We start from the raw sequence: 21,728 nt of genomic DNA, 5'->3' as shown, positions 1-21,728 counted from the left end.
TTAAAAACTTTCCAAAATTTAACTCTGAATGTATGTTGAGTGATACGGGAATTGTTTGAAGACTTTGTTTGTTTGAAATTGTGCTTAAATATGCTCACAATTGTCAAGTTGTCGTTTTAAATGTCTCTAAAATTATTTTTTTTGACGATTTACATACAAGATTAATGTTTCTTTCGTAGGTATATGTAGATTCTTGCAGAAGTAGATAGGTGTGTATGTTTTGTACGTAATAGATGTACTCACCCTGGTGTTTTTATTGCCTGTTTTGGGGGCGGTCGGGTAGCCTAGTGGTTGAAGCGTTCGCTTGTCACGCCGAAGACTCGGGTTCGATTCCCGACATGGTACAATGTGTGAAGCCAATTTCTGGTGTCCCCCGCCGTGATATTGCTGGAATATTGCTAAAATCGGCGTAAAACCGAACTCACTCATTATTGCCTGTTTTTACAAATAGTAACGACATTTTCCTTGCACTTCAGGTGTCGTAACGAAGGACCAGGTCGCTTTTCTCAGGAAAAGGCGACGATAGCCAATGTCACCGACCTCAGTATCAGCCTCGGGTGCCGTCCATCCCAAGCTGCCATTGGTCTTACCATCAACAGGCCAGCGGTCAACGAATAATCCATCCTTCGGTCCACCTGGTGTTGCCTCTCAAATGCAGTAAGTTAAATGGAGCTATGTACGAATATCTTTTTTTTATAGGAAGTAATTCTTTAAGGCAAGACCAGTGAAGATCCAGGAAGGGAATAGGTCTTCAGCAACCCATGCTTGCTGTAACAGGCGACTGTGCTCGTCGCACGAGGCGACTACCGAGATCAATATCATCGTATCCCAATTTCGTGGATCAGTGCTCATAATATCAATCACTAGATTGTCTGGTCGAGACTTGAGCATTTACCGACCCCCGTCATATAAGCTGGAATATTGCTGAGAACGTGTGCCATTATCTTGAATCAAAATTGAATTTCTGCTATATATCCCACTTCAACGGCTGTTATGTTAGTTCGTCCACAATTTTGGCCACAATGAATTGGATTGTCATATTTGTTTATGAAAGTGATTGAATAATTCAGAAATTAACACAATATTGTTTCTTCTTCAGGTGTGTTGACAGGCTACCTTCTCAACTCCTGCCAATTGCACCGCTTCATGTGCAGGAATTTATACCTTCTGATATACTATGATCCTATCACCTAAAGTCCAAAACATAATTTGCAAATCTGAACATCTTCATGTCATCAGGATCTGAAAATACGTCCAAACCTTGGTACAACGTCCTGATCTTGACACATTCGTTCACTTACAAGTCCCTGATGGTCTCCGTGTGTACTTCCCGATAACTCGGCAGCTCTGAGGTGTTGAGGGGTGTTTCATGTTTCATGGCTCAAATTTCTACCTGAAACACCCGCTAACACCTCTTAGTTGAACGGTGACTTGGTTTTATTCACAAACATCTTCTCGGTTACTTGTATTTGGAGAAGTTCGTGCTCACATACAAATGAACGTGTCCGATCTCACTGGGCAGTCTGAAAAAGTGCCTCTGTTTAAAAATAAATGTCATTTAGTATCATAAATATTTCGAGTTAAAGAGGGACGTTCCTAATCATGTGCGGTGCTATGGTAGGTAGGATGTTAGCAGTCTACCACTCAACAAAGTGACAGGTGAGTTTGCTTAGTTGATAGTTAAAAGTGAGACTCACTTGTAGACACTCTTCCAAAAAACTTTCTAAAGAAGTCAAGACCTTCTTCTGATCTATTTACATAACATCCCTTTGGTAAATTATGTTCCAAATATTTGTTCCTGCTGTGTATGAAATGACATCTGATCACAATCTGTAATTTACAGGTATCCTTGCCGAAGTTGTACACTGCACCTTCCTACCACATCTGCATACCACACCTGTCTCCGCTCTTGTCTATGGTGAGTATAGGAACGCTAGATCGCTGCCATTTTACCAGATACTTTATATAAACAATATATGATAGAAACCTATGATCGTGTGTTCGAATCCTGGTTCGCCCTTCGACCTGTGGATTTTATGCCGAGTACAAAAGCGTATCAAAATGAAAACTCAATGTATGTCGAGTGTGATAAGGAAGTTCTTTGAAGAGCTTGTTTTCTTGACATGTGCTGAAATAATTCATTATTCAAGCAGTCTTTCTGAATATTTCAGTTGCCTTCTTCCCTGCCTCAATTGTCACCATCCTGCCTCGGTTGCCACCATCCTCAGTTGCCATCATCCTCGGTTGCCTCCTGCCTCAGTTGCCGCCTTCCTGCCTCAGTTGCCGCCTTCCTGCCTCAGTTGCCGCCTTCCTGCCTCAGTTGCCGCCTTCCTGCCTCAGTTGCCATCATCCTCGGTTGCCACCATCCTCAGTTGCCGCCTTCCTGCCTCAGTTGCCGCCTTCCTGCCTCAGTTGCCGCCTTCCTGCCTCAGTTGCCGCCTTCCTGCCTCAGTTGCCATCATCCTCGGTTGCCACCATCCTCAGTTGCCGCCTTCCTGCCTCGGTTGCCGCCTTCCTGCCTCGGTTGCCGCCTTCCTGCCTCAGTTGCCGCCTTCCTGCCTCGGTTGCCACCATCCTCAGTTGCCGCCTTCCTGCCTCGGTTGCCACCTGCCCACTTGTCACCAGCCTGCCTCGGTTGCCACCAGCCACAGTTGCCACCATCCTGCCTCAGTTGCCACCAGCCTCAAGGTACTTTACCTGACATGCAATAAGCAAACAGCCTTAGCTTGGCAAGACTTGGTTATTAAATTCGTCCAACCTCAAGACCGTACCACGGTCTCAGTAACAAGTCACCACACAAACAAAAGCTCCAGCTGTCAGTTGTCTCGCCGTCAACAAGCTTAATATTTCAGTATTTAGTATCAGTCATTTAGTATCATAAATATTTCGAGTTAAAGAGGGACGTTCCTAATCATGTGCGGTGCTATGGTAGGTAGGATGTTAGCAGTCTACCACTCAACAAAGTGACAGGTGAGTTTGCTTAGTTGATAGTTAAAAGTGAGACTCACTTGTAGACACTCTTTCAAATAACTTTCTAAAGAAGTCAAGACCTTCTTCCCATCTATTTACATAACATCCCTTTGGTAAATTATGTTCCAAATATTTGTTCCTGGTGTGTATGAAATGACATCTGATCACAATCTGTAATTTACAGGTATCCTTGCCGAAGTTGTACACTGCACCTTCCTACCACATCTGCATACCACACCTGTCTCCGCTCTTGTCTATGGTGAGTATAGGAACGCTAGATCGCTGCCATTTTACCAGATACTTTATATAAACAATATATGATAGAAACCTATGATCGTGTGTTCGAATCCTGGTTCGCCCTTCGACCTGTGGATTTTATGCCGAGTACAAAAGCGTATCAAAATGAAAACTCAATGTATGTCGAGTGTGATAAGGAAGTTCTTTGAAGAGCTTGTTTTCTTGACATGTGCTGAAATAATTCATTATTCAAGCAGTCTTTCTGAATATTTCAGTTGCCTTCTTCCCTGCCTCAATTGTCACCATCCTGCCTCGGTTGCCACCATCCTCAGTTGCCATCATCCTCGGTTGCCTCCTGCCTCAGTTGCCGCCTTCCTGCCTCAGTTGCCGCCTTCCTGCCTCAGTTGCCGCCTTCCTGCCTCAGTTGCCGCCTTCCTGCCTCAGTTGCCGCCTTTCTGCCTCAGTTGCCGCCTTCCTGCCTCGGTTGCCACCATCCTCAGTTGCCGCCTTCCTGCCTCAGTTGCCGCCTTCCTGCCTCAGTTGCCGCCTTCCTGCCTCAGTTGCCATCATCCTCGGTTGCCACCATCCTCAGTTGCCGCCTTCCTGCCTCGGTTGCCGCCTTCCTGCCTCGGTTGCCGCCTTCCTGCCTCAGTTGCCGCCTTCCTGCCTCGGTTGCCGCCTTCCTGCCTCGGTTGCCAAGATCCTCAGTTGCCGCCTTCCTGCCTCGGTTGCCACCATCCTCAGTTGCCGCCTTCCTGCCTCGGTTGCCACCATCCTCAGTTGCCGCCTTCCTGCCTCGGTTGCCACCTGCCCACTTATCACCAGCCTGCCTCGGTTGCCACCAGCCACAGTTGCCACCATCCTGCCTCAGTTGCCACCAGCCTCAAGGTACTTTACCTGACATGCAATAAGCAAACAGCCTTAGCTTGGCAAGACTTGGTTATTAAATTCGTCCAACCTCAAGACCGTACCACGGTCTCAGTAACAAGTCACCACACAAACAAAAGCTCCAGCTGTCAGTTGTCTCGCCGTCAACAAGCTTAATATTTCAAAAAGTGGGTGTTAGTACATTCTTGCAGAACTGTATACGTATGTATGTTTTGGACAAGTAATAAATGTTCCCAGTCTGTTTTAATTGCCTCGTTCTACACATGTTAACAAAAAGCTCCTTATCATATCAGGTGTCGATACGAAGGACCGAGACGCATCTTTTAGAAAAGGGTGGCAATAGGTCACCAGCCTCGGTTGCAAGTCTAAGCTGCCATCGATCCTCAGTTGCCAAAAGCCTCAGCCCCAGGCTGCCATTGGTTTACCATCAACAGACCAGCAGTCAATGACTCATTCCTCCAGTCAGCGACCACGTCATCCAGATGCAGTAAGTAAAACTGAAGTCATAAACGAATCATTTACACTATAGCACTTAATCCTTATGTACAAAGATTGAATTTCCAGCATGTTAGTGCCTGTAAAGTGATTGCATAATTCTGAAATTAACAGAATACTTTTTCTTCAGGTGTGATAAGTCTACCTTCTCCAACACCTCTGCCAATTACACCGTTCATGGTCAGAAATTGATTCCTTCTTATATACGCAACCCGTGATCATATGATCCGATGAAGTGTAGATTTAAACAGTTTCAAATTTTATGTTAACTTGAGCCAGACACTGCATCGTATCGCGAAAGCATAAAACTATTTCGGCAAATTACACATTTCCAGCCTGATCCAAGATGACATCTCAATATCTTGGTGATATCAGTATCTGGTTTTGTATGTAAACCTAGCACGATCGTCCGCTTGCAAGTCCCTGATGCTGTACGTGTGTACTTCCCGATGACTCGGCAGCTCTGAGGTGTTGAGGGGTGTTTTATGTTTCATGGCTCATATTCCAACCTGAAACACCCGCTAACACCTCCTAGTTGAACGGTGACTCGGTTTTATTCACAAACATCTTCTCGGTTACTTCTCGTCTCCGATCTCACTGGGGAGTCTGAAAAAGTACCTTTGGTTAAAACTAAAAACATCAACAAAATATTTTATTTAGTATCATTAAATCGTTGAGTTAAAGGGGGATATTCCTAATCATGTGCGGTGCTATGGTATGATGTTGGCAGAATCAGTCTACCACTAAAATTGATGTCTGCTCAACAGAAAGTGACAAGGTAAGATTCATACTATTTATGATGGTTAAAAGTGTAAGACTGTTCTAACAACTTTCTGAAGTCAAGACCCCATACCTATCTTTTTACATAACACCCCCTTGGTAAATTATGTTCCGAGTACTTGTTCCTTGTGTGTATGCAATGACATCTGTAAACAATCTGTAATGTCCAGGTACCCTTGCCGAAGTTGTACACTGCACATGCCTACCACACCTGCCTACCACACCTGCCTACCAGACCTGCCTACCAGACCTGCCTCCGCTCTTGTATATGGTGAGTACTACTATACGAGATCGCTGCCAGTTTACCGGATATTTTTACATACTCAATCAACTTTTTCTCCCTGAGACGTCCCAGAAACCTATGCTCGAATCCTGGTTTGCCCTTAGACCTGTGTAATTTCCGGCTTTCCTCCATTATCAAACTTTCTCTGCTCACTACGAAAATACCTCGAAATATTTTTAAATGGATCAAATTTCGTGGATTGTGTATGAAGCATACCAATTCAAATATCTAACTATAATTGAATTCTCTCGTCAAAGAGGAACAGGTTTCACGTATGAGATTATGGGGGTTTGGAAAATTTCTAAATTTACAAATCACAATAACATGTGTTGATAACATACATCTGAGGACTGTTATGTGGATATATGCAGAGTGTAAAAGCGTATAAAAAACTCCATGTATGTCGACTGTGACGAGGGAATCGTTTGAACAACTTGTTTGACATGCTGAAATAACGCAGTAAACAAGCTGTCCTTCCAAATATTTCTTTGAATTAAAAATATGATTTTCAAACATTACTTTGCTTCAAAAGTTGGTGTTGATAAATTCTTGCAGGAATATCTTAGTACATATGTTACATGAAGGGTAAACTAAGACGTTGAAGAAGTAACAGATGTTTCCATCCTGCCCTGTGTTTCGTTGATAGTTAAAAGTGTGAGACTCACTTCCAGACAGACTGTTCCAAACAATTTTCTTGACGTACAAAATCTTCTACCTGTTTCCCTTTCATGATGGTCTATTCAATTCTTACATATTGTTCCTGTGTGTATAAAATGACCTCACAATCTGTACATGTACAGGTACCCTTGATTGAGCTGTACACCGCACCTGTCTGCCACAGCTGTACACCACACCTGTCTGCCGCAGCTGTACACCACACCTGTCTGCCACACCCATCTCCGTTCTAATCAATGGTGAGTTTATGAACTCAAGGTCGCTGCAATTTAACCGGACACTTATGTCAGTAGGTTAATAATGATATCAACACAGTGATAAATCATATTCTCCATTAGGGCAAGGATATTGTTGCAATTGCTTTCATTAATTCTCACTGAACCAATCAGCCTGGATTAGAAGCTATATATATTATGTAATTCCATTGTCCCACTGTTTGCGAAGCATCCTATAGAAACGTCAGGTCAACTCATTGTTCGCATATTTAGTTTGATCAGAAAGTATTGAGAATGAAAACACTGTAGATTTATTAAGTTACAGACCAAGAGACCAACAAATACGGCTTTCCTAAAGCTACAAAAAACAAACTATTCAATATTTTGCCAGACAACATTTTCCTAATACATGCTTCATTGCGGCGGCTTGCCTGTCAAGGAAGTTAGAAATTCTTGCGTCATACTGTCCCAATATCTCACCAATTCTTCTTTCATATCGCATGTATTTTGGATATTTATTTATTGTTATTGTCCTTCATGATTCCCCAAATATTTTCATTGAGTTCAGGTCAGGACTGCAACTGGGCCATTTCAAAAGTGTAACATTTTGACTTTTTCTCCTACAGGCACTTCCTAGGAAAACCAATGGACGAGTTTGGACTCGCCCAGCTTCTTTCATCCACGATGCATATGAACTCTCAAGGACTGGAGTGGCCAAAAAGCCATGCTGCTCCAACCCGCAATTGTCACACCGAAGACTACAACACGAGAATCAGTATAATTATAGTCAGCACATGTATCAATTGATATCCATATAGACAACATCCTTAGTAACTAAGTCGTTCTTCAATTCATAGCAGTTCTCCTTGTTAAGTTACAGAGAGAATAGGTCTTAAGCAACTCATGCTAGCCGCAAGAAGCGACAGTGCTTGTCTTAAGAGGCAACTAACGGGGTCGGGTGGTCAGGCTCGCTGACTTGGTAGATGCATGTCATCGTATTACAACTGCGTCGATCGATGCATATGTCAATCACTGGATTTCTTGGTCCAGGCTCGATTATTTACAGACCGCCGTCATATAGCTGGAATATTGCTGAGTGCGGTGATAAATAACAAACATCATCCATATTGTATTACCACTTTCTTCTCCTAAACCGCCCTATGAAATTTACCCTAGTTTCTATCCGGAGGAAGTATATATACAGGCATAGTTGAGCCATGCTATCCTGGATGTATACATTCGTCTGTCATTCTAGACAAGCATACAGCAATCGTTAATGTTTTGCCATAGTTTTGAAATCTAAAGCCACAAAGATCAAAGGTTATTGTTTGTGTTGGGGTACACACTGGTTTCCGTCATGCTTCAAATCCGGTCTGTATTTGTCATTCATATTGAAACATCATTTCGGCCTGTCAGAATGAATATATACAGATGTGGTTGAGCCATGCTGCTCTGGATGTATTCATTTGATACCTTCTAAATAATCCTATGGATTCTTCAAAGTATGAGTGCATGCAGGGGTATTAAACCATAAGTAAACTGTAAAGATCAGTCAAAGCGTTTCAATCGAAACGTTCAACAGATCGAGGGTCACATTTAGCCGCTGTCATTGTAACTTCAAGTTTGCTGGGTTGGGTTCGATTGCCAACATGGTCACAATGTTGTCTGCTGATCTGATATTATCAAATACTGCTGAAAGCGGCCATTATCCACAAACACGTGACAAACACAAACATAGTTTGTTGCCTTCATTGTGTCTGAATGATTGTGTAATCCATTGTTTACATAAATCTGATTGTAAAACCTAGTAAGAACACGTGGCAGTGTAAAATGTGTGATTACTTGGTGCGTTCCATCACAATACTTGTAAATTTGTTTTTAATAAAGTCTTAAAATTAGCTCTAATGGCTCTATCATGTTGTCAACTTGTCGCCTGATGGCGTCGCAATTTGTTGTCACGTCCTTTTCCTGCCTGAATTAGAAATTTCAATTTGTAAGCACCACACCCATGTTAACCCCCTAAATGGGGTTCCTGACTATCCTGCAGTGGTCTTCATTTTGACAGCAAATCTTCTTATGTTGTGATAAGAATTTTCTTTCACAAATGTCGAAATGATAATCCACCAAGTGTATAATACTGATTAAACACCAAGGAAGCGAAAATTGTGCCGATTTTTCGGCAATTGTTAGATTTCATTATATCCACTTACCTACTTTTTTATTTTCATTGTTTACGAAATCGGAAAATTAGTTTTAAAAGAATTGTAAATATCTGTCATCACCCATTTCCCAATAACAGTTGCTTTGCTCTCAGTAACATGAGAAATACCTGTTTTGGAAGCTTTGTATGAATAACACGTGCGACGTTTAGAACAATGTTTGGTATCGTCAGAAAGCTCTGGAGTTCAATAGTATTACACTAACCTTCACTGGAGTATTTTCGTAGTTGTAACATGCGATGTTTTGGATGGAAATGGCTATTAATGACACCTTTTTTTAATCGTAATCTGCTACAAGAACGTGATCAGTCAAATTCAAGCACGTGACCTAAAGCAGCCAATAAAAAAAATCAATGGACAGCGTCCTCGAGTATGATAAATTTAAGTTGGGACGAATCGTTTAATCGTGCTATTTTGAACGTTTTAAGCAAGACATCGCGACAACGCGACCTATATCAAAACAAGGACGTATTGTGCTAGGGCACGACTTACACATTACTATAATTACCTCATGTCTATAATTTTGGTTTGGTTTGTTGTTTAACGCCGCACTCAGCAAAGTTCCAGCTATATGAAGGCGGTCTGTTAAATAATCGAGTCTGGACCAGACAATCCAGTGATTGAATACATGAGCATCGATCCACGCAATTGGGATCGATGACATGTATCATTTAAGTCAGCGAGCCTGACCACCCGATCCCGTAAGTCGCCTATTACGACAAGCATAGTCGCCTTTTACGGCAAGTATGGGTTGCTGAAGACCTATTGTACCCTGGATCTTCACGGGGGAGAGACATGTTATAAATAGTTAAAAACCAAATAGATATGTGTACTCTATACTGTCACATATGAATGCCAAAATGGCGCAGGTCAGTCGAAGTCGCTGAGGCAACGTGACCTACAGGGCTGTGTTCTTTCACCCTTCTTTTTATCCTGTATACAATTATTGTTTTCGTACTTCTGGCAACTGTTTTATAAATTAAGTTTGCTGACGACGAGGTTCTCTGCGTCCTTACTGGAGATACAGATATTAATTATAGAACCGAAATTATCAATTTCACTACATGGTGCCAGGAAAAATATTTGGTTTGGGTTAGTGTATCCCAATTGCGTGGATCGATGCGCATGATGTCAATCACTAGATTGTCTGGTCCAGACACGATTATTTACAGACCGCCGTCATATACATGTAGCTGGAATATTTCTGAGTGCGGCGTTAAACAAGAAACAATCAAATCTCACAGTCGGGTCCACTCGGCTTGTTGCGTCAACTATATAAATCTCGCTATTGCATGGTTTCACTGTAAACCGCATACCGACCGACCCTCTGCATTATCTGACGGCGACCCGTGAAGATCCGGGGTAGAATAGGTCTTCAACAACCCATGCTTGGAAAAGGCGACTATATGCTTGTCGTAAGAGACGACTAACGGGATCGGGTGGTCAGGCTCGCTGACTTTGTTGATACATGTCATCAATCCAAATTATGTGGATCGATGCTCATGATGTTAATCACTGGATTGTCTGGCCCAGACTCGATTATTTTACAGACAACGTACAATGACCGCCACACTAAAATCAGGTTCGATCTTCGTTAAAAATTCTGATGTCGACATTGGTACAAACAAGCCTGTAAAGTTTCAGCTTCATCGGTCAGGTGTTTTTTAAGGAGATGGTGTTCACAGACAACACGCCGCCGAGGACAAAGAGGCCATGCTTAAAGCTCACTTGACTTTCAGTCAGGTGAGCTAATATATCGAAGTGTACATAAACTCAAGGCAACATTCCACATTTAACTTGTAAAGAGTGAGATAAGTTCAGAGAACTACATTTGTGCCTGTTCGCCCTTCTTTATCTGGAAGATCCAGTGGGCTCTCCTCAGTTTCATAGGCCATCATGGCCAGCACTGGCAGGATCCTGGACTCACTAGTTTCACTAGTCCACGTTACTATCATATTGAACACCACAGAACAGATCCTCGTTATCACATGATTGTCGTACAGCCTCCGTGGTCTAGTGGATAGAACGTCTTCCAAGAGTGCGGAAAGTGTTGGTTCGATCCCCTGGCTGGAGTAATACCAAACTATGCGTTTAAATTGTATATATTTATCAGTGATTATCAATATTAAATATACATCCAGGTGTCTATTAGAACATACAGATGTCTTCTGAAACATACATCTGTCTATGGAAACAGACAGGTCTCTATTGGAACACACATATGTCTATTGGAACACACATGTGTCTATTGGAACACACACATGTCTATCGGAACACACATGTCTATTGGAACACACAGATGTCTATTGGAACACACAGGTGTCTATTGGAACATACAGGTGCAAATTTGAACACACACGTGTCTATTTATTGGAACATACATATGTCTACTGAAAAATACAGGTTTCTTTTTCAACCTCCGTCCAGTAGGCTTGTGGGTTGGACGGGCTAGCAGGTTGACTGCGTGTCATCGTAAACTGACAGAGTGAAACACTGCTTCTGGTATCCATCACTTAATGCCTGATCTAGATTATTTACAAGTCGCCGTCATGTAGCTTGGATATTATTGAGTCAAGCAAACACATTACATGATATATTAACACTGCATAAAGATTTATAGCAGCATTTAACCAACAGGACCTAGTTTGTCAATAAATTTGGCTGCATCTATATCAGATGCCTTCACAACATATCTGTAGATGTTTCCGGGATTTGCGTTATCGTAAAAGTCATGGCAGTATTTCGTATCCACGAGCTCCCACACCCCCTGCTCTTCCATCAACTCCATCAGGGGAGTCAGTCTGTCAATGTAGTCCTTCACCTCAGTGAAGCGGGAGTCCGGGATGCCGAAGCATATCAACCCACCTGAAATGCGCCATTCATTTATGGTCCAACTATTTAACATTGTGAGTGAGTGAGTGAGTGAGTGAGTGAGTGAGTATGGTTTTTACGCCGCTTTTAGCAATATTCCAGCAATATCACGGCGGGGGACACCAGAATGGGCTTCACACATTGTACCCATGTCGGGAATCGAACCCGGGTCTTCGGCGTGACGAGCGAACGCTTTAACCACTAGCTACCCGACCGCCCCGTTTTTAACATTGTGAAAATATCCAGCACTATTATGTTCGATGAACAATTATTTTTGTAATATGACCTGGAGCAAAATTATGTTTTCCCGTATTTCTTGAAACGCATAGACCGGCAGCCCAGAGCACTTTGGTCAAACGAACAAGGTACCAATATCCGAACACAGGAACATTTACTGTGTAACCCAACATATTCATATATGGATGTCTGCCGGGGAGCCCCTGCTGCGTGTGGCCCCTGGCCCCCCAAAAGAAGTGGCCATTCAAGGGCTGGATCAAACATTGGAGGTGCCACATGAAAGTAAGTGTAAATGAACTGGTACATCTCACAGAGTACAGAATGGGCCACGCCAGACAAATCTTCCTCTGCAAAAGGCCTGCCAGAAACCCCCAAAGAGGGTCCCCAAATTTGGGCTGGGTTAAACATTGGAGGTACCACATGAAATCAACATAAAATGAACTATTTCACTCTACTAAGAATAAAAAAACCATTGCCAGACAAATCGTCTGCTGCATAAGGCCCGCCAGACACCCCCAAATGTTGACCCTTAATGCACTCAGTGAACACTCTGGTAAAATTCGACTAGAGTATACATTCAAAGTACCAGATGAAAGTAAGTTTAGATGAACAGGTACATGTTACTGAGTACAACACGGCCCATACCTGACAAATTGTCCTCTGCATAAGGTCCGCCAGACCCCCCAGAGAGGGGCCCAAAATTTGGGCTGGGTTAAACATTGGAGGTATCATATGAAACCAACATAAAATGAACAATTGCACTCTACTTATTGCACAATACCCATTGCCAGACAAATCATCTTCTGCATAAGGCCCGCCAGACACCCACAAAAAGTTGACCCTTCAGGTATACACGGGTAAAATTGGTCTGGAATATATATCGATTGTACCACATTAAGGTACGTTTGAATGAACAGGTTCATATCACAGAGTACAGAATGGGCCACACCAGACAAATCTTCCTCTGCATAAGGCTTAAACATTGGAGGTATCACATGGAACCAACATAAAATGAACTATTACACTCTACTTATTACAAAATACCCATTACCAGACAAATCCTCTTCTGCATAAAGCCCGCTAGACACACCCTCACCCCACCCCACACAGTTGACCCTCTGTAATCCCAGTGTGCATAATGACAGTCAACAGATGGTCAAATTTATGTTTTGTTCTTAAAGATGGAAGGATTTTATTGAGATTAAAATCACGTATTTATAAAATCAGGTCTTTGAATACTAGTATTGATATCATAGATTAGGCCTATCGTTGAAATGTAATGAAAATGGCATGAATCTGAATCTTGGGAATGTTTTTTTATTCTTAGTAGAGTCAAATAGTTCATTTTATGTTGATTTCATGTGGTACCTCCAATGTTTAACCCAGCCCAAATTTGGGGACCCTCTTTGGGGGTGTCTGGCAGGCCTTTTGCAGAGGAAGATTTGTCTGGCGTGGCCCATTCTGTACTCTGTGAGATGTACCAGTTCATTTACACTTACTTTCATGTGGTACCTCCAATGTTTGATCCAGCCCTTGAATGGCCACTTCTTTTGGGGGGCCAGGGGCCACACGCAGCAGGGGCTCCCCGGCAGACATCCATATATGAATATGTTGGGTTACACAGTAAATGTTCCTGTGTTCGGATATTGGTACCTTGTTCGTTTGACCAAAGTGCTCTGGGCTGCCGCTCTAGCAGTAACATCGACCGAGGCTGTAAACTTGACTCGTGCTTCCGATTCCTAACTTTGCACAGTATTCATTTTCATTCGAAATTAATGGAGTACTTAGGGTGAAAGGTTTGATGTGTATTACATTTTAATGATAAAGGTCGTATCTACTACTTTGGTGAAACCCACGAGCACGGCAGGTGCTGACAAACCTTAGGCTAGAAACATATTCAGGGCAAAGATGAACTCGAGGTCAAAGGTTTCTGGCAGGACCTAGAGATGAATGACAGCGCCTTAGATGACTGAGGTACTCGTGCCCCCATACGTGATAAGAATGATTAAATCCCGTGAATGAAAAAAGCGACATAAACATTTCTATAATAATAAGAAATCTCTACTAAAAGCAAAATCCGTTGAACGATTCCGCTTATATCATAAGCATGCGTCATCACTATCAATTGGTGATGATAACAGGTGTTCGCGAAAAGGTGAGCGTATCCTGCCACACTGGTGACACCCGTCACAAACACATGCAAAGGCAAGTCATGGTTTTAAATGCACACATTGCCCGCAGTAGGACATCGCTGCTCACCTGAAAGAGTGAGTTTTACGCCGCTTTTAGCAATATTCCAGTAACATCACGGCGTCGGGCACCAGAAATGGACTTCACACATTGTACCCATGTGGGTTTTTGATCCCGGCTTGACGAGCGAACGCTTTAACCACCAGGCTACCCCACCGCCCCTTATCACCTGGTTTGACTAAGCGCGTCATCTCGGGAAGAGCTGCACAGGGGATGAATCCTGTATTGAAGGCAGCGGCCACCACCAGACAGTCGTAGGCATCTGAAAACACGACACGTTGTTGTCATGAACACAAGACCATCCACATTTGTGCTTTTCTCATTTACATGTTCAGTATCAGAGAGGGCGGGCCAAGAATATTAAAAGGTAAAACTAACTGTTTTTAGAAAATTGGTTTAGATTACAATATGTGAAAGAAAGGTTCATCTTTTGACTATCGTCCTCGAGAGTTCAATACTGGTTATAAATTTTGAACATTGGCCAACAGTGCATGTAGCCCATAAGGTTGCGGGATCGGTAGAGCTTAAAAGTGCTCGTGAGTTTCACCAAAGTGGTAAACGTCTGAGACCTGCATCACTTCGGGCTTTCTTCCCACATTAAGCTGGCACGCCGCAATGAAGTTTGCGCATCCTATCATGAAGTGCCACACCGCCCGTGTATCAAGAAGACCAGTTTTGATTTCGAAATGTAAGAATATCTCCAAAAAATATTTATTTTTGTACCAAATTGACCAGGCATGTAATATGTCTTTGAAAGGCATTTAGAAGTGTTACCCATAAGGGACTAAGTATATACCCGGAAACCTTGCGTTCCTCATAATAAAGGAGTTGACATCCATAATTTCTCTTCCTTCAGGTTCAGAGAGTTTAAATTCTGTTACATTGAATTATATATATTGTAACTCAGACAAACCTTTTTTGCAGTTCCCATGATATCAAATAATAGCCACAGTTATATAACACTGAAAACAATCATATTTCTATGTTTACAAATATTATATTTTTTATAAATGTTATTTATTTTATTTACATCACCTCACGATGATGTCTCATTTCATAAAGTGTTTTGGCTGGTGAACTTTAAAAAATGGTAATATTTGCAGAAATACGTAACAGAAAAACATCTGACAAAAATCTCATGTGCCTGTAATGGATGTTGATGTTTGTCTCCAACATCTTAATTCTAGTTTTAAACAATTATTCAGTCATATCATGACATCAATAAATTCTCTTCCTTTGGCATGTAACGATCCCCGATACCCCCTGCTGCGATAGACCCGTGAAATCCGGTGAAGAATAGGTCTTCAGCAACTCATGCTTGCCGTGAAAGGCGACTATGCTTGTCGTAAAAGGCGACTAACGGGATCGGGTGGTCATCCCAATTGCGTGGATAGATGCTCATGATATTAATCACTGGATTGTCTGGTCCAGACTCGATTATTTAAGACCGCCGTCATATAACTGGGATATTGCTGGATGCGGCGTTAAACAACAAACCAACCAACCAAAGAACTCTGCTGCGATGTCGTGAGCTCATAGATATACACAAATAGGTATTAATACGGGCGACATGCTAAAGTAAAACACTTTTTTTTCTGCTGATACATTATGGGGTCTCAATCCAGTGTTTTTTAATTGGCCAAATTTACGAATTTTGATTTGGCGGCTTCTATGATTTTTTTTGGTGATCGAACGTTCCCTATCAAGTGTCGAGACATACTGTACTGTAGCGTGTATTGCATCGCCCAAATATTGATACACGCTCTAAGTGGTTCTTTTATAAACGGGCCTGAATGTATTTTTAGATTCGATATGAAACAAGAGAAAAGTTAATGCCCACCTGTCGCAAAACAGTCCGACCTTTTGCCATCCATGAACTCCGTGTAGTAATTGGTGTAGACACATTTCTTGGAGGCTTCGACCTTCATGCCATGCGAGGGGTCCATGCCGTCCATTAGCCGAAACCCCTTTCCCCATAACTGCAACGGATCATAAAATACCATTGCTTGTTTAATAAGAGTTATCTTCCCGTGAAGGTCAAGGTTAGAATTGGTCTTCAGCGAAACATGCTTGTCGTAAGAGGCGACTAATCGGATCGGGTGGTCAGGCTCGCTGACTTGGTCATCGTCTCCCAATTGCTTAGATCGTGAAGATTCCGGGGTAGAATAAAAGGCGACGATGCTTGTCGTAAAAGGCGACTAACGGGATCGGGTGGTCAGGCTCGCTGACTTGGTTGATACATGTCATCGATCCCAATTACGTGGATCGATGCTCATGATATCAGTCACTAGATTGTCTGGGCCAGACTCGATTATTTACAGACCGCCGTCATATAGCTGTAATATTGCTGAGTGCGGCGTTTAACAACCAACCAACCAACCAACCAACCAACACCAACCTCATCTGCCAACATGCCTGTCCCAGCACCCACGTCCAGCACATGGACAGACGCTCGGTCCCCAGGGTAGAAGTCGGCCACAGCTTCGGCTACATACACGTGGTCCTTATAATGTCGAGCTTTCCAGGTCTGGAGCACAGAAACCGGGAGCTGAACACAGTAGTCTTGTTATTATTAGGATGGGACTTTTTTAAATTGTATCCAACAGACTCCAAAATGGAAAGTTGAAAAAGAAATGATTAAAACCAAACGTTTTGTTCCAAATTACGTGTTCACCGAAAAAAATATCTGAGGACATCCCATTACGGGTCACGTCAGAACGACCTTTCATCCAACCAATTAGAGCGTCGCTTACCAAATCATGAAAGTGACAGTCGCAATGTGTTTTCTTATCATGCAACCACGATATATATAACAAGGGGTTTTATAATTATATCAATACAATCTAGGCCATCTATAAGCCATTCCAGAATGTTCTTCTTATCAGTTTTAAAAAATTTAATCGAGAATACGTCAAAATATATTTCGAAGCGTTGTTGCCAGTTTCAAACTTGTGTCGTAAAGCTCGAGAAAGCTGCCTTCTGATTGGCAGTCATTTCATTGGTCGGTCAAAATTCGCGAAAGGTCGTTCTGACATGAACCATAATGGGATGTCCTCAGATCTTTGTTTAGCGGTAGCGAAAACTAAGATCGGATTTTAATGAGATTGCCTGTGTACATGATGTTAAACTGCAAGACAGTAGTGAAACGACGAGACAAAGCTTACCCAATGCTATACACATGGCAACATATTCAGATAACCTCCGAAGGCAAACAAATACCTGTCATTTTTAACATGTATCATCTGCCAACCTGCTAAGAATGTTATTAATAAAATAACATATTTTCTAAATTAATATCATTAAAATGTCTGGCGTAAGCTAATAACAATACCCAGGTATTTCAAGAAAGCAACATCCTCTTCTTTGGTCCTACGAGAGGTTAACCTGACGTGCCTCACCACACTCCGGGTGGCCCAGTCGTCTAAAGCGCCCTGATTCCCAGAAACCTACGATTGTGGGTTCGAATCCCTGTTCGCCTCGATTTTGTTTCCCGGTTTCTCAGCACCACGCCCGTGCTCGTGGGTTTCACCGAAGTGGTAAACGTCTGAGGCTTGCATCACTTCTGGCTTTCCTCCCACATTAAGCTGACTCGTCGCGATATAACTGGAATACTGTTAAAAGCGGCGTTAAACCCAACACACTCACTCACTCACTCATCTGTCAGGTCAAGATAGATGTAGATGTAATAATGCTACTGCGGTAAACCATCTTCCCAAAGAAAGGAGGTTATAACTGACAATAAAAGTCCAGTTTCCACCCCTGCCGAACTAGGCTGTAATTCAGGAGTTTCCTTTTTTGCTGGACTAACGAGTCTATATATAGTCGGGGGCACGTCTGGCCCAGTCGTCTAAGGCGACGCGATTCGCTGTGCAGAGTTGCGTCCCCTGGGCACGCCAGAAACCTATGATTGTGGGTTCGACCCCGTTTCGTCCCAATTATGTTTATAGGTTTGTCAGCACCATACCCGTGTTCGTGTGTTTCACCGAAGTGGTAAACGCCTGAGACCTGCATCAATTCGGGTTTTCCTCTCACATTAAGCTGACACGCCGCGATATAACTGGAATACTGTTAAAAGCGGCGTTAAACCCAACTCACTCACTTTATTAAGTCCAAACTAGATTTCGCAATGCATGGGTACTTCCAACTTGGCGTCGACAGATAATTTGCAAATCCTTTCATGTTTTTAATCAAGGTGCTCAAGTGGTTTGATGCACTTCGCGGGGTTAGACCCGTTTTCTTACACTATTGATCTTGATTATCGATCAGATCGTCTTACTGAGCACCGCCATTTCGTCTGAGTCAAATGCAAGCGACATGAGCCATGGAATCAAAAAGAGGGACTTAGAACGGATATAAATCGTATTATAGCTAAGATGGATAGAATTATCACTAAACCGCCCGCATGTTATCAGAAATCAGCGGGCCACCGTAACTTGATAATGCCCTCATATTGCTTGACGACGGGCCAATATCACGCCCGCTGTTAGGTGACGTCATAGGATAGGGATAGGTGACGTCATGTTGACCACGTTGAAGAGTGACGTCATCTGGTGTGTTCTATGACGTTTCCATCTGTGTAAAAGTGGGTCAGTGCTATTCGTGTTGATTGCAGTAAATGTTTCAAAACCGATATTGTTGTTTCTTTTTATTTGATAACAAATTCCATCCAGTTTAGCAATAAGAACGGTAACGCTATTTTTCAGGGCATTATCATTTGCAGAAGCCCTCGGTCTTTTCAACTGCCCTCCTTCGTCGGGCCGTAATGTAAGACCTCGGGCTTCTGCAAATGAAAATACCCTGAAAAATAGCGTTACGCTTATAATAGCCACTGGTGTCGCTGTGATCGAGCCTTGAAATTCCATCCTAGTTCGTCAAGGATGGAAACTGTACTTTTTGTCAGTCAACTCCCTTGTCACGGGATTTTTGGGGTAAACAACAACAAACAAACTTATTGCGGATGAAAATAAGTACCCAAAGCGGACATAAAAAATTCAGAACGCAATAAATAATTTCCAAAACCCTTTTTACCGATGCATTATCCCACGTGGCCGATAACTTCAATGGTCGGTGATCTATCCCAGGGAGGACAAGGGGATATTCCGTTGAATAGGAATTGAAATCACGCGTTACAAAAAAGTGTTTTCGCTCTGCAGCAGTAAAACGGCGGTGTACTGTTTGATCCATGGGCCTGCAGGATAAGACAAAGGTCCCCAGCAACCTATGCTTATCGCAAGAGGCGACCAAATAATCAGGTGGTCAGGCTCAGTGACTTGGGTGATTGGTTGTCATCGTATGCCAATTGCGTAGATCGATACTCCAATCACTGGATTATCTCGTGCATACTCAACAATTTACAAACCGCAGTCGTACAGCTGGAATATTGCTGAATGCGACTGAAAACAGGAAATAAATAAATAAGCAAATCTGAAAGTTTCTTTTTCATCCCGCCGTCTCAGTGATAAACTCGCGGAGAGTTTGGGTGCAAGAATGGCACTTGGGAGTTTATAAGGCTTTAGTTTTCATTTTACTTGTGGTGTATCTTTAACTCATGCCAGTGATGGAATATGCCCCTGTTCACTCAGCAGCGAATAGGTACCCGGTAGGAGTGAGCGAGCACGGTTTTACGCCGCTCTTGTCCATCCTGGGACTCTCCGCGACGACGGACGCTGTTTAACGTCATCTAGTTTGTGACCTGTAACCTCTGTACAGGACCAGGTGCCACCATGAGATGAAAGGAGTGACATAAAAGACTTTCAACGTTAATCAACGCGACACAACACTTCATAATCATAAGAAACATCTGCTAAAAGCAGAATCCATTGGAAGATTCGGACTACATATATGTCAGAAGCACATGTTTAAGTAGTGATGATAGCAGGTATTTGCGAAAACGTGAGCGTATCCTATCACACCGGTGGCATGGTGTGATACACCACAAACACATGCATGGGCAAGTCAAGTTTTCATGTGAACTAACAAGGGAACATTAAGCCTCAAAATGTTACATGTGAAATTTGAAAACCAGAACTGCTCGAATATTGCTCGACATTAGTGGAAAGTTGATAATTGGAAAGTTGGAAGTCTCATGGATAGTTTTCGTCACTCTTTTTGAGACGGAAAACAAGAATTTTGTTTGCGGACGTAGTGATGTATTGTATGGAGTGGTCACCCTTGCACCCACTCTTTCACTCAAAACATACTCACTCACTCACTCACTCACTCACTCACTCACTCACTCACTCACTCACTCACTCACTTCATCATATGTTCCTGCGACCTTTGTGAAGACTTCAGCGATCTGATCAGGTGTCATTTCTTCTCTCTTCTCAAAGTCACAGAATGCAATGCGTCCTGGTTCAGCCATCCTGAAACAAAAGCATCAATCATCAGCTACATGCACGGATTCAAACAATACAGTTGAAAGGTCCTCGTGAGTTCCTTGTCAGTCAGCAATAACGTAAGCATGTATGTCTGCCTGTTACAGAGAGGGCCTTACATCCCCACATCCTGTATTGTCAGTGACGCACATCATCTTTGCATCATTACATAATCCTTGTTCCAAAAATTACAGCTCATGTAACATGGATGTTCCACACAGTACAGCTCATGTTACATGAATGTTCCACACAGTTCAGCTCATATTACATGGATGTTCCACACAGTACAGCTCATATAACATGGATGTTCCACACAGTACAGCTCATATAACATGGATGTTCCACACAGTACACCTCATGTAACATGGATGTTCCACACAGTACAGCTCATATAACATGAATGTTCCACACAGTACAGCTCATGTAACATGGATGTTCCACACAGTACAGCTCATGTTACATGGATGTTCCACATAATACAGCTCATGTTACATGGATGTTCCACACAGTACAGCTCATGTTACATGCATGTTCCACACAGTACAGCTCATGTAACATGGATGTTCCACACAGTACAGCTCATGTAACATGGATGTTCCACACAGTACCGCACATATAACATGGATGTTCCACACAGTACCGCTCATGTTACATGAATGTTCCACACAGTACAGCTCATGTAACATGGATGTTCCACACAGTACAGCTCATGTTACATGGATGTTCCACACAGTACAGCTCATGTTACATGGATGTTCCACACAGTACAGCTTATGTTACATGGATGTTCAACACAGTACAGCTCATGTAACATGGATGTTCCACACAGTACAGCTCATGTTACATGGATGTTCCACACAGTACCGCTCATGTTACATGAATGTTCCACACAGTACAGCTCATGTTACATGGATGTTCCACACAGTACAGCTTATGTTACATGGATGTTCCACACAGTACAGCTCATGTAACATGGATGTTCCACACAGTACAGCTCATGTTACATGAATGTTCCACACAGTTCAGCTCATGTTACATGGATGTTCCACACAGTACAGCTTATGTTACATGAATGTTCCACACAGTACAGCTCATGTAACATGGATGTTCCACACAGTACAGCTCATGTAACATGAATGTTCCACACAGTACAGCTCATGTTACATGGATGTTCCACACAGTACAGCTCATATAACATGAATGTTCCACACAGTACAGCTCATGTTACATG

General features: G+C 42.6%; 1 protein-coding gene across 1 annotated transcript; it reads right to left on the bottom strand.

The window, feature by feature from the left end:
* Positions 1-11,388: 11,388 nt before the first annotated feature.
* On the bottom strand, positions 11,389-20,484 carry LOC139459171 (methyltransferase-like protein 27). Its single transcript, XM_071240625.1, has 5 exons — positions 20,377-20,484; positions 16,519-16,647; positions 15,961-16,099; positions 14,290-14,382; positions 11,389-11,627 (listed from the first exon to the last, which is right to left on the bottom strand). Exons 1-5 carry the CDS (start codon positions 20,482-20,484, stop codon positions 11,389-11,391), a joined length of 708 nt encoding a protein of 235 aa, XP_071096726.1.
* Positions 20,485-21,728: the final 1,244 nt, after the last annotated feature.

The sequence above is a fragment of the Haliotis cracherodii genome, unplaced genomic scaffold (assembly GCF_022045235.1).
Source record: "Haliotis cracherodii isolate W230 unplaced genomic scaffold, xgHalCrac1.p SCAF_13, whole genome shotgun sequence".
NCBI classification, from domain to species: Eukaryota; Metazoa; Mollusca; class Gastropoda; order Lepetellida; family Haliotidae; genus Haliotis; species Haliotis cracherodii.
Note: the sequence above shows the minus strand (reverse complement) of the source record. Positions and strands in the feature narration are given on the sequence as shown.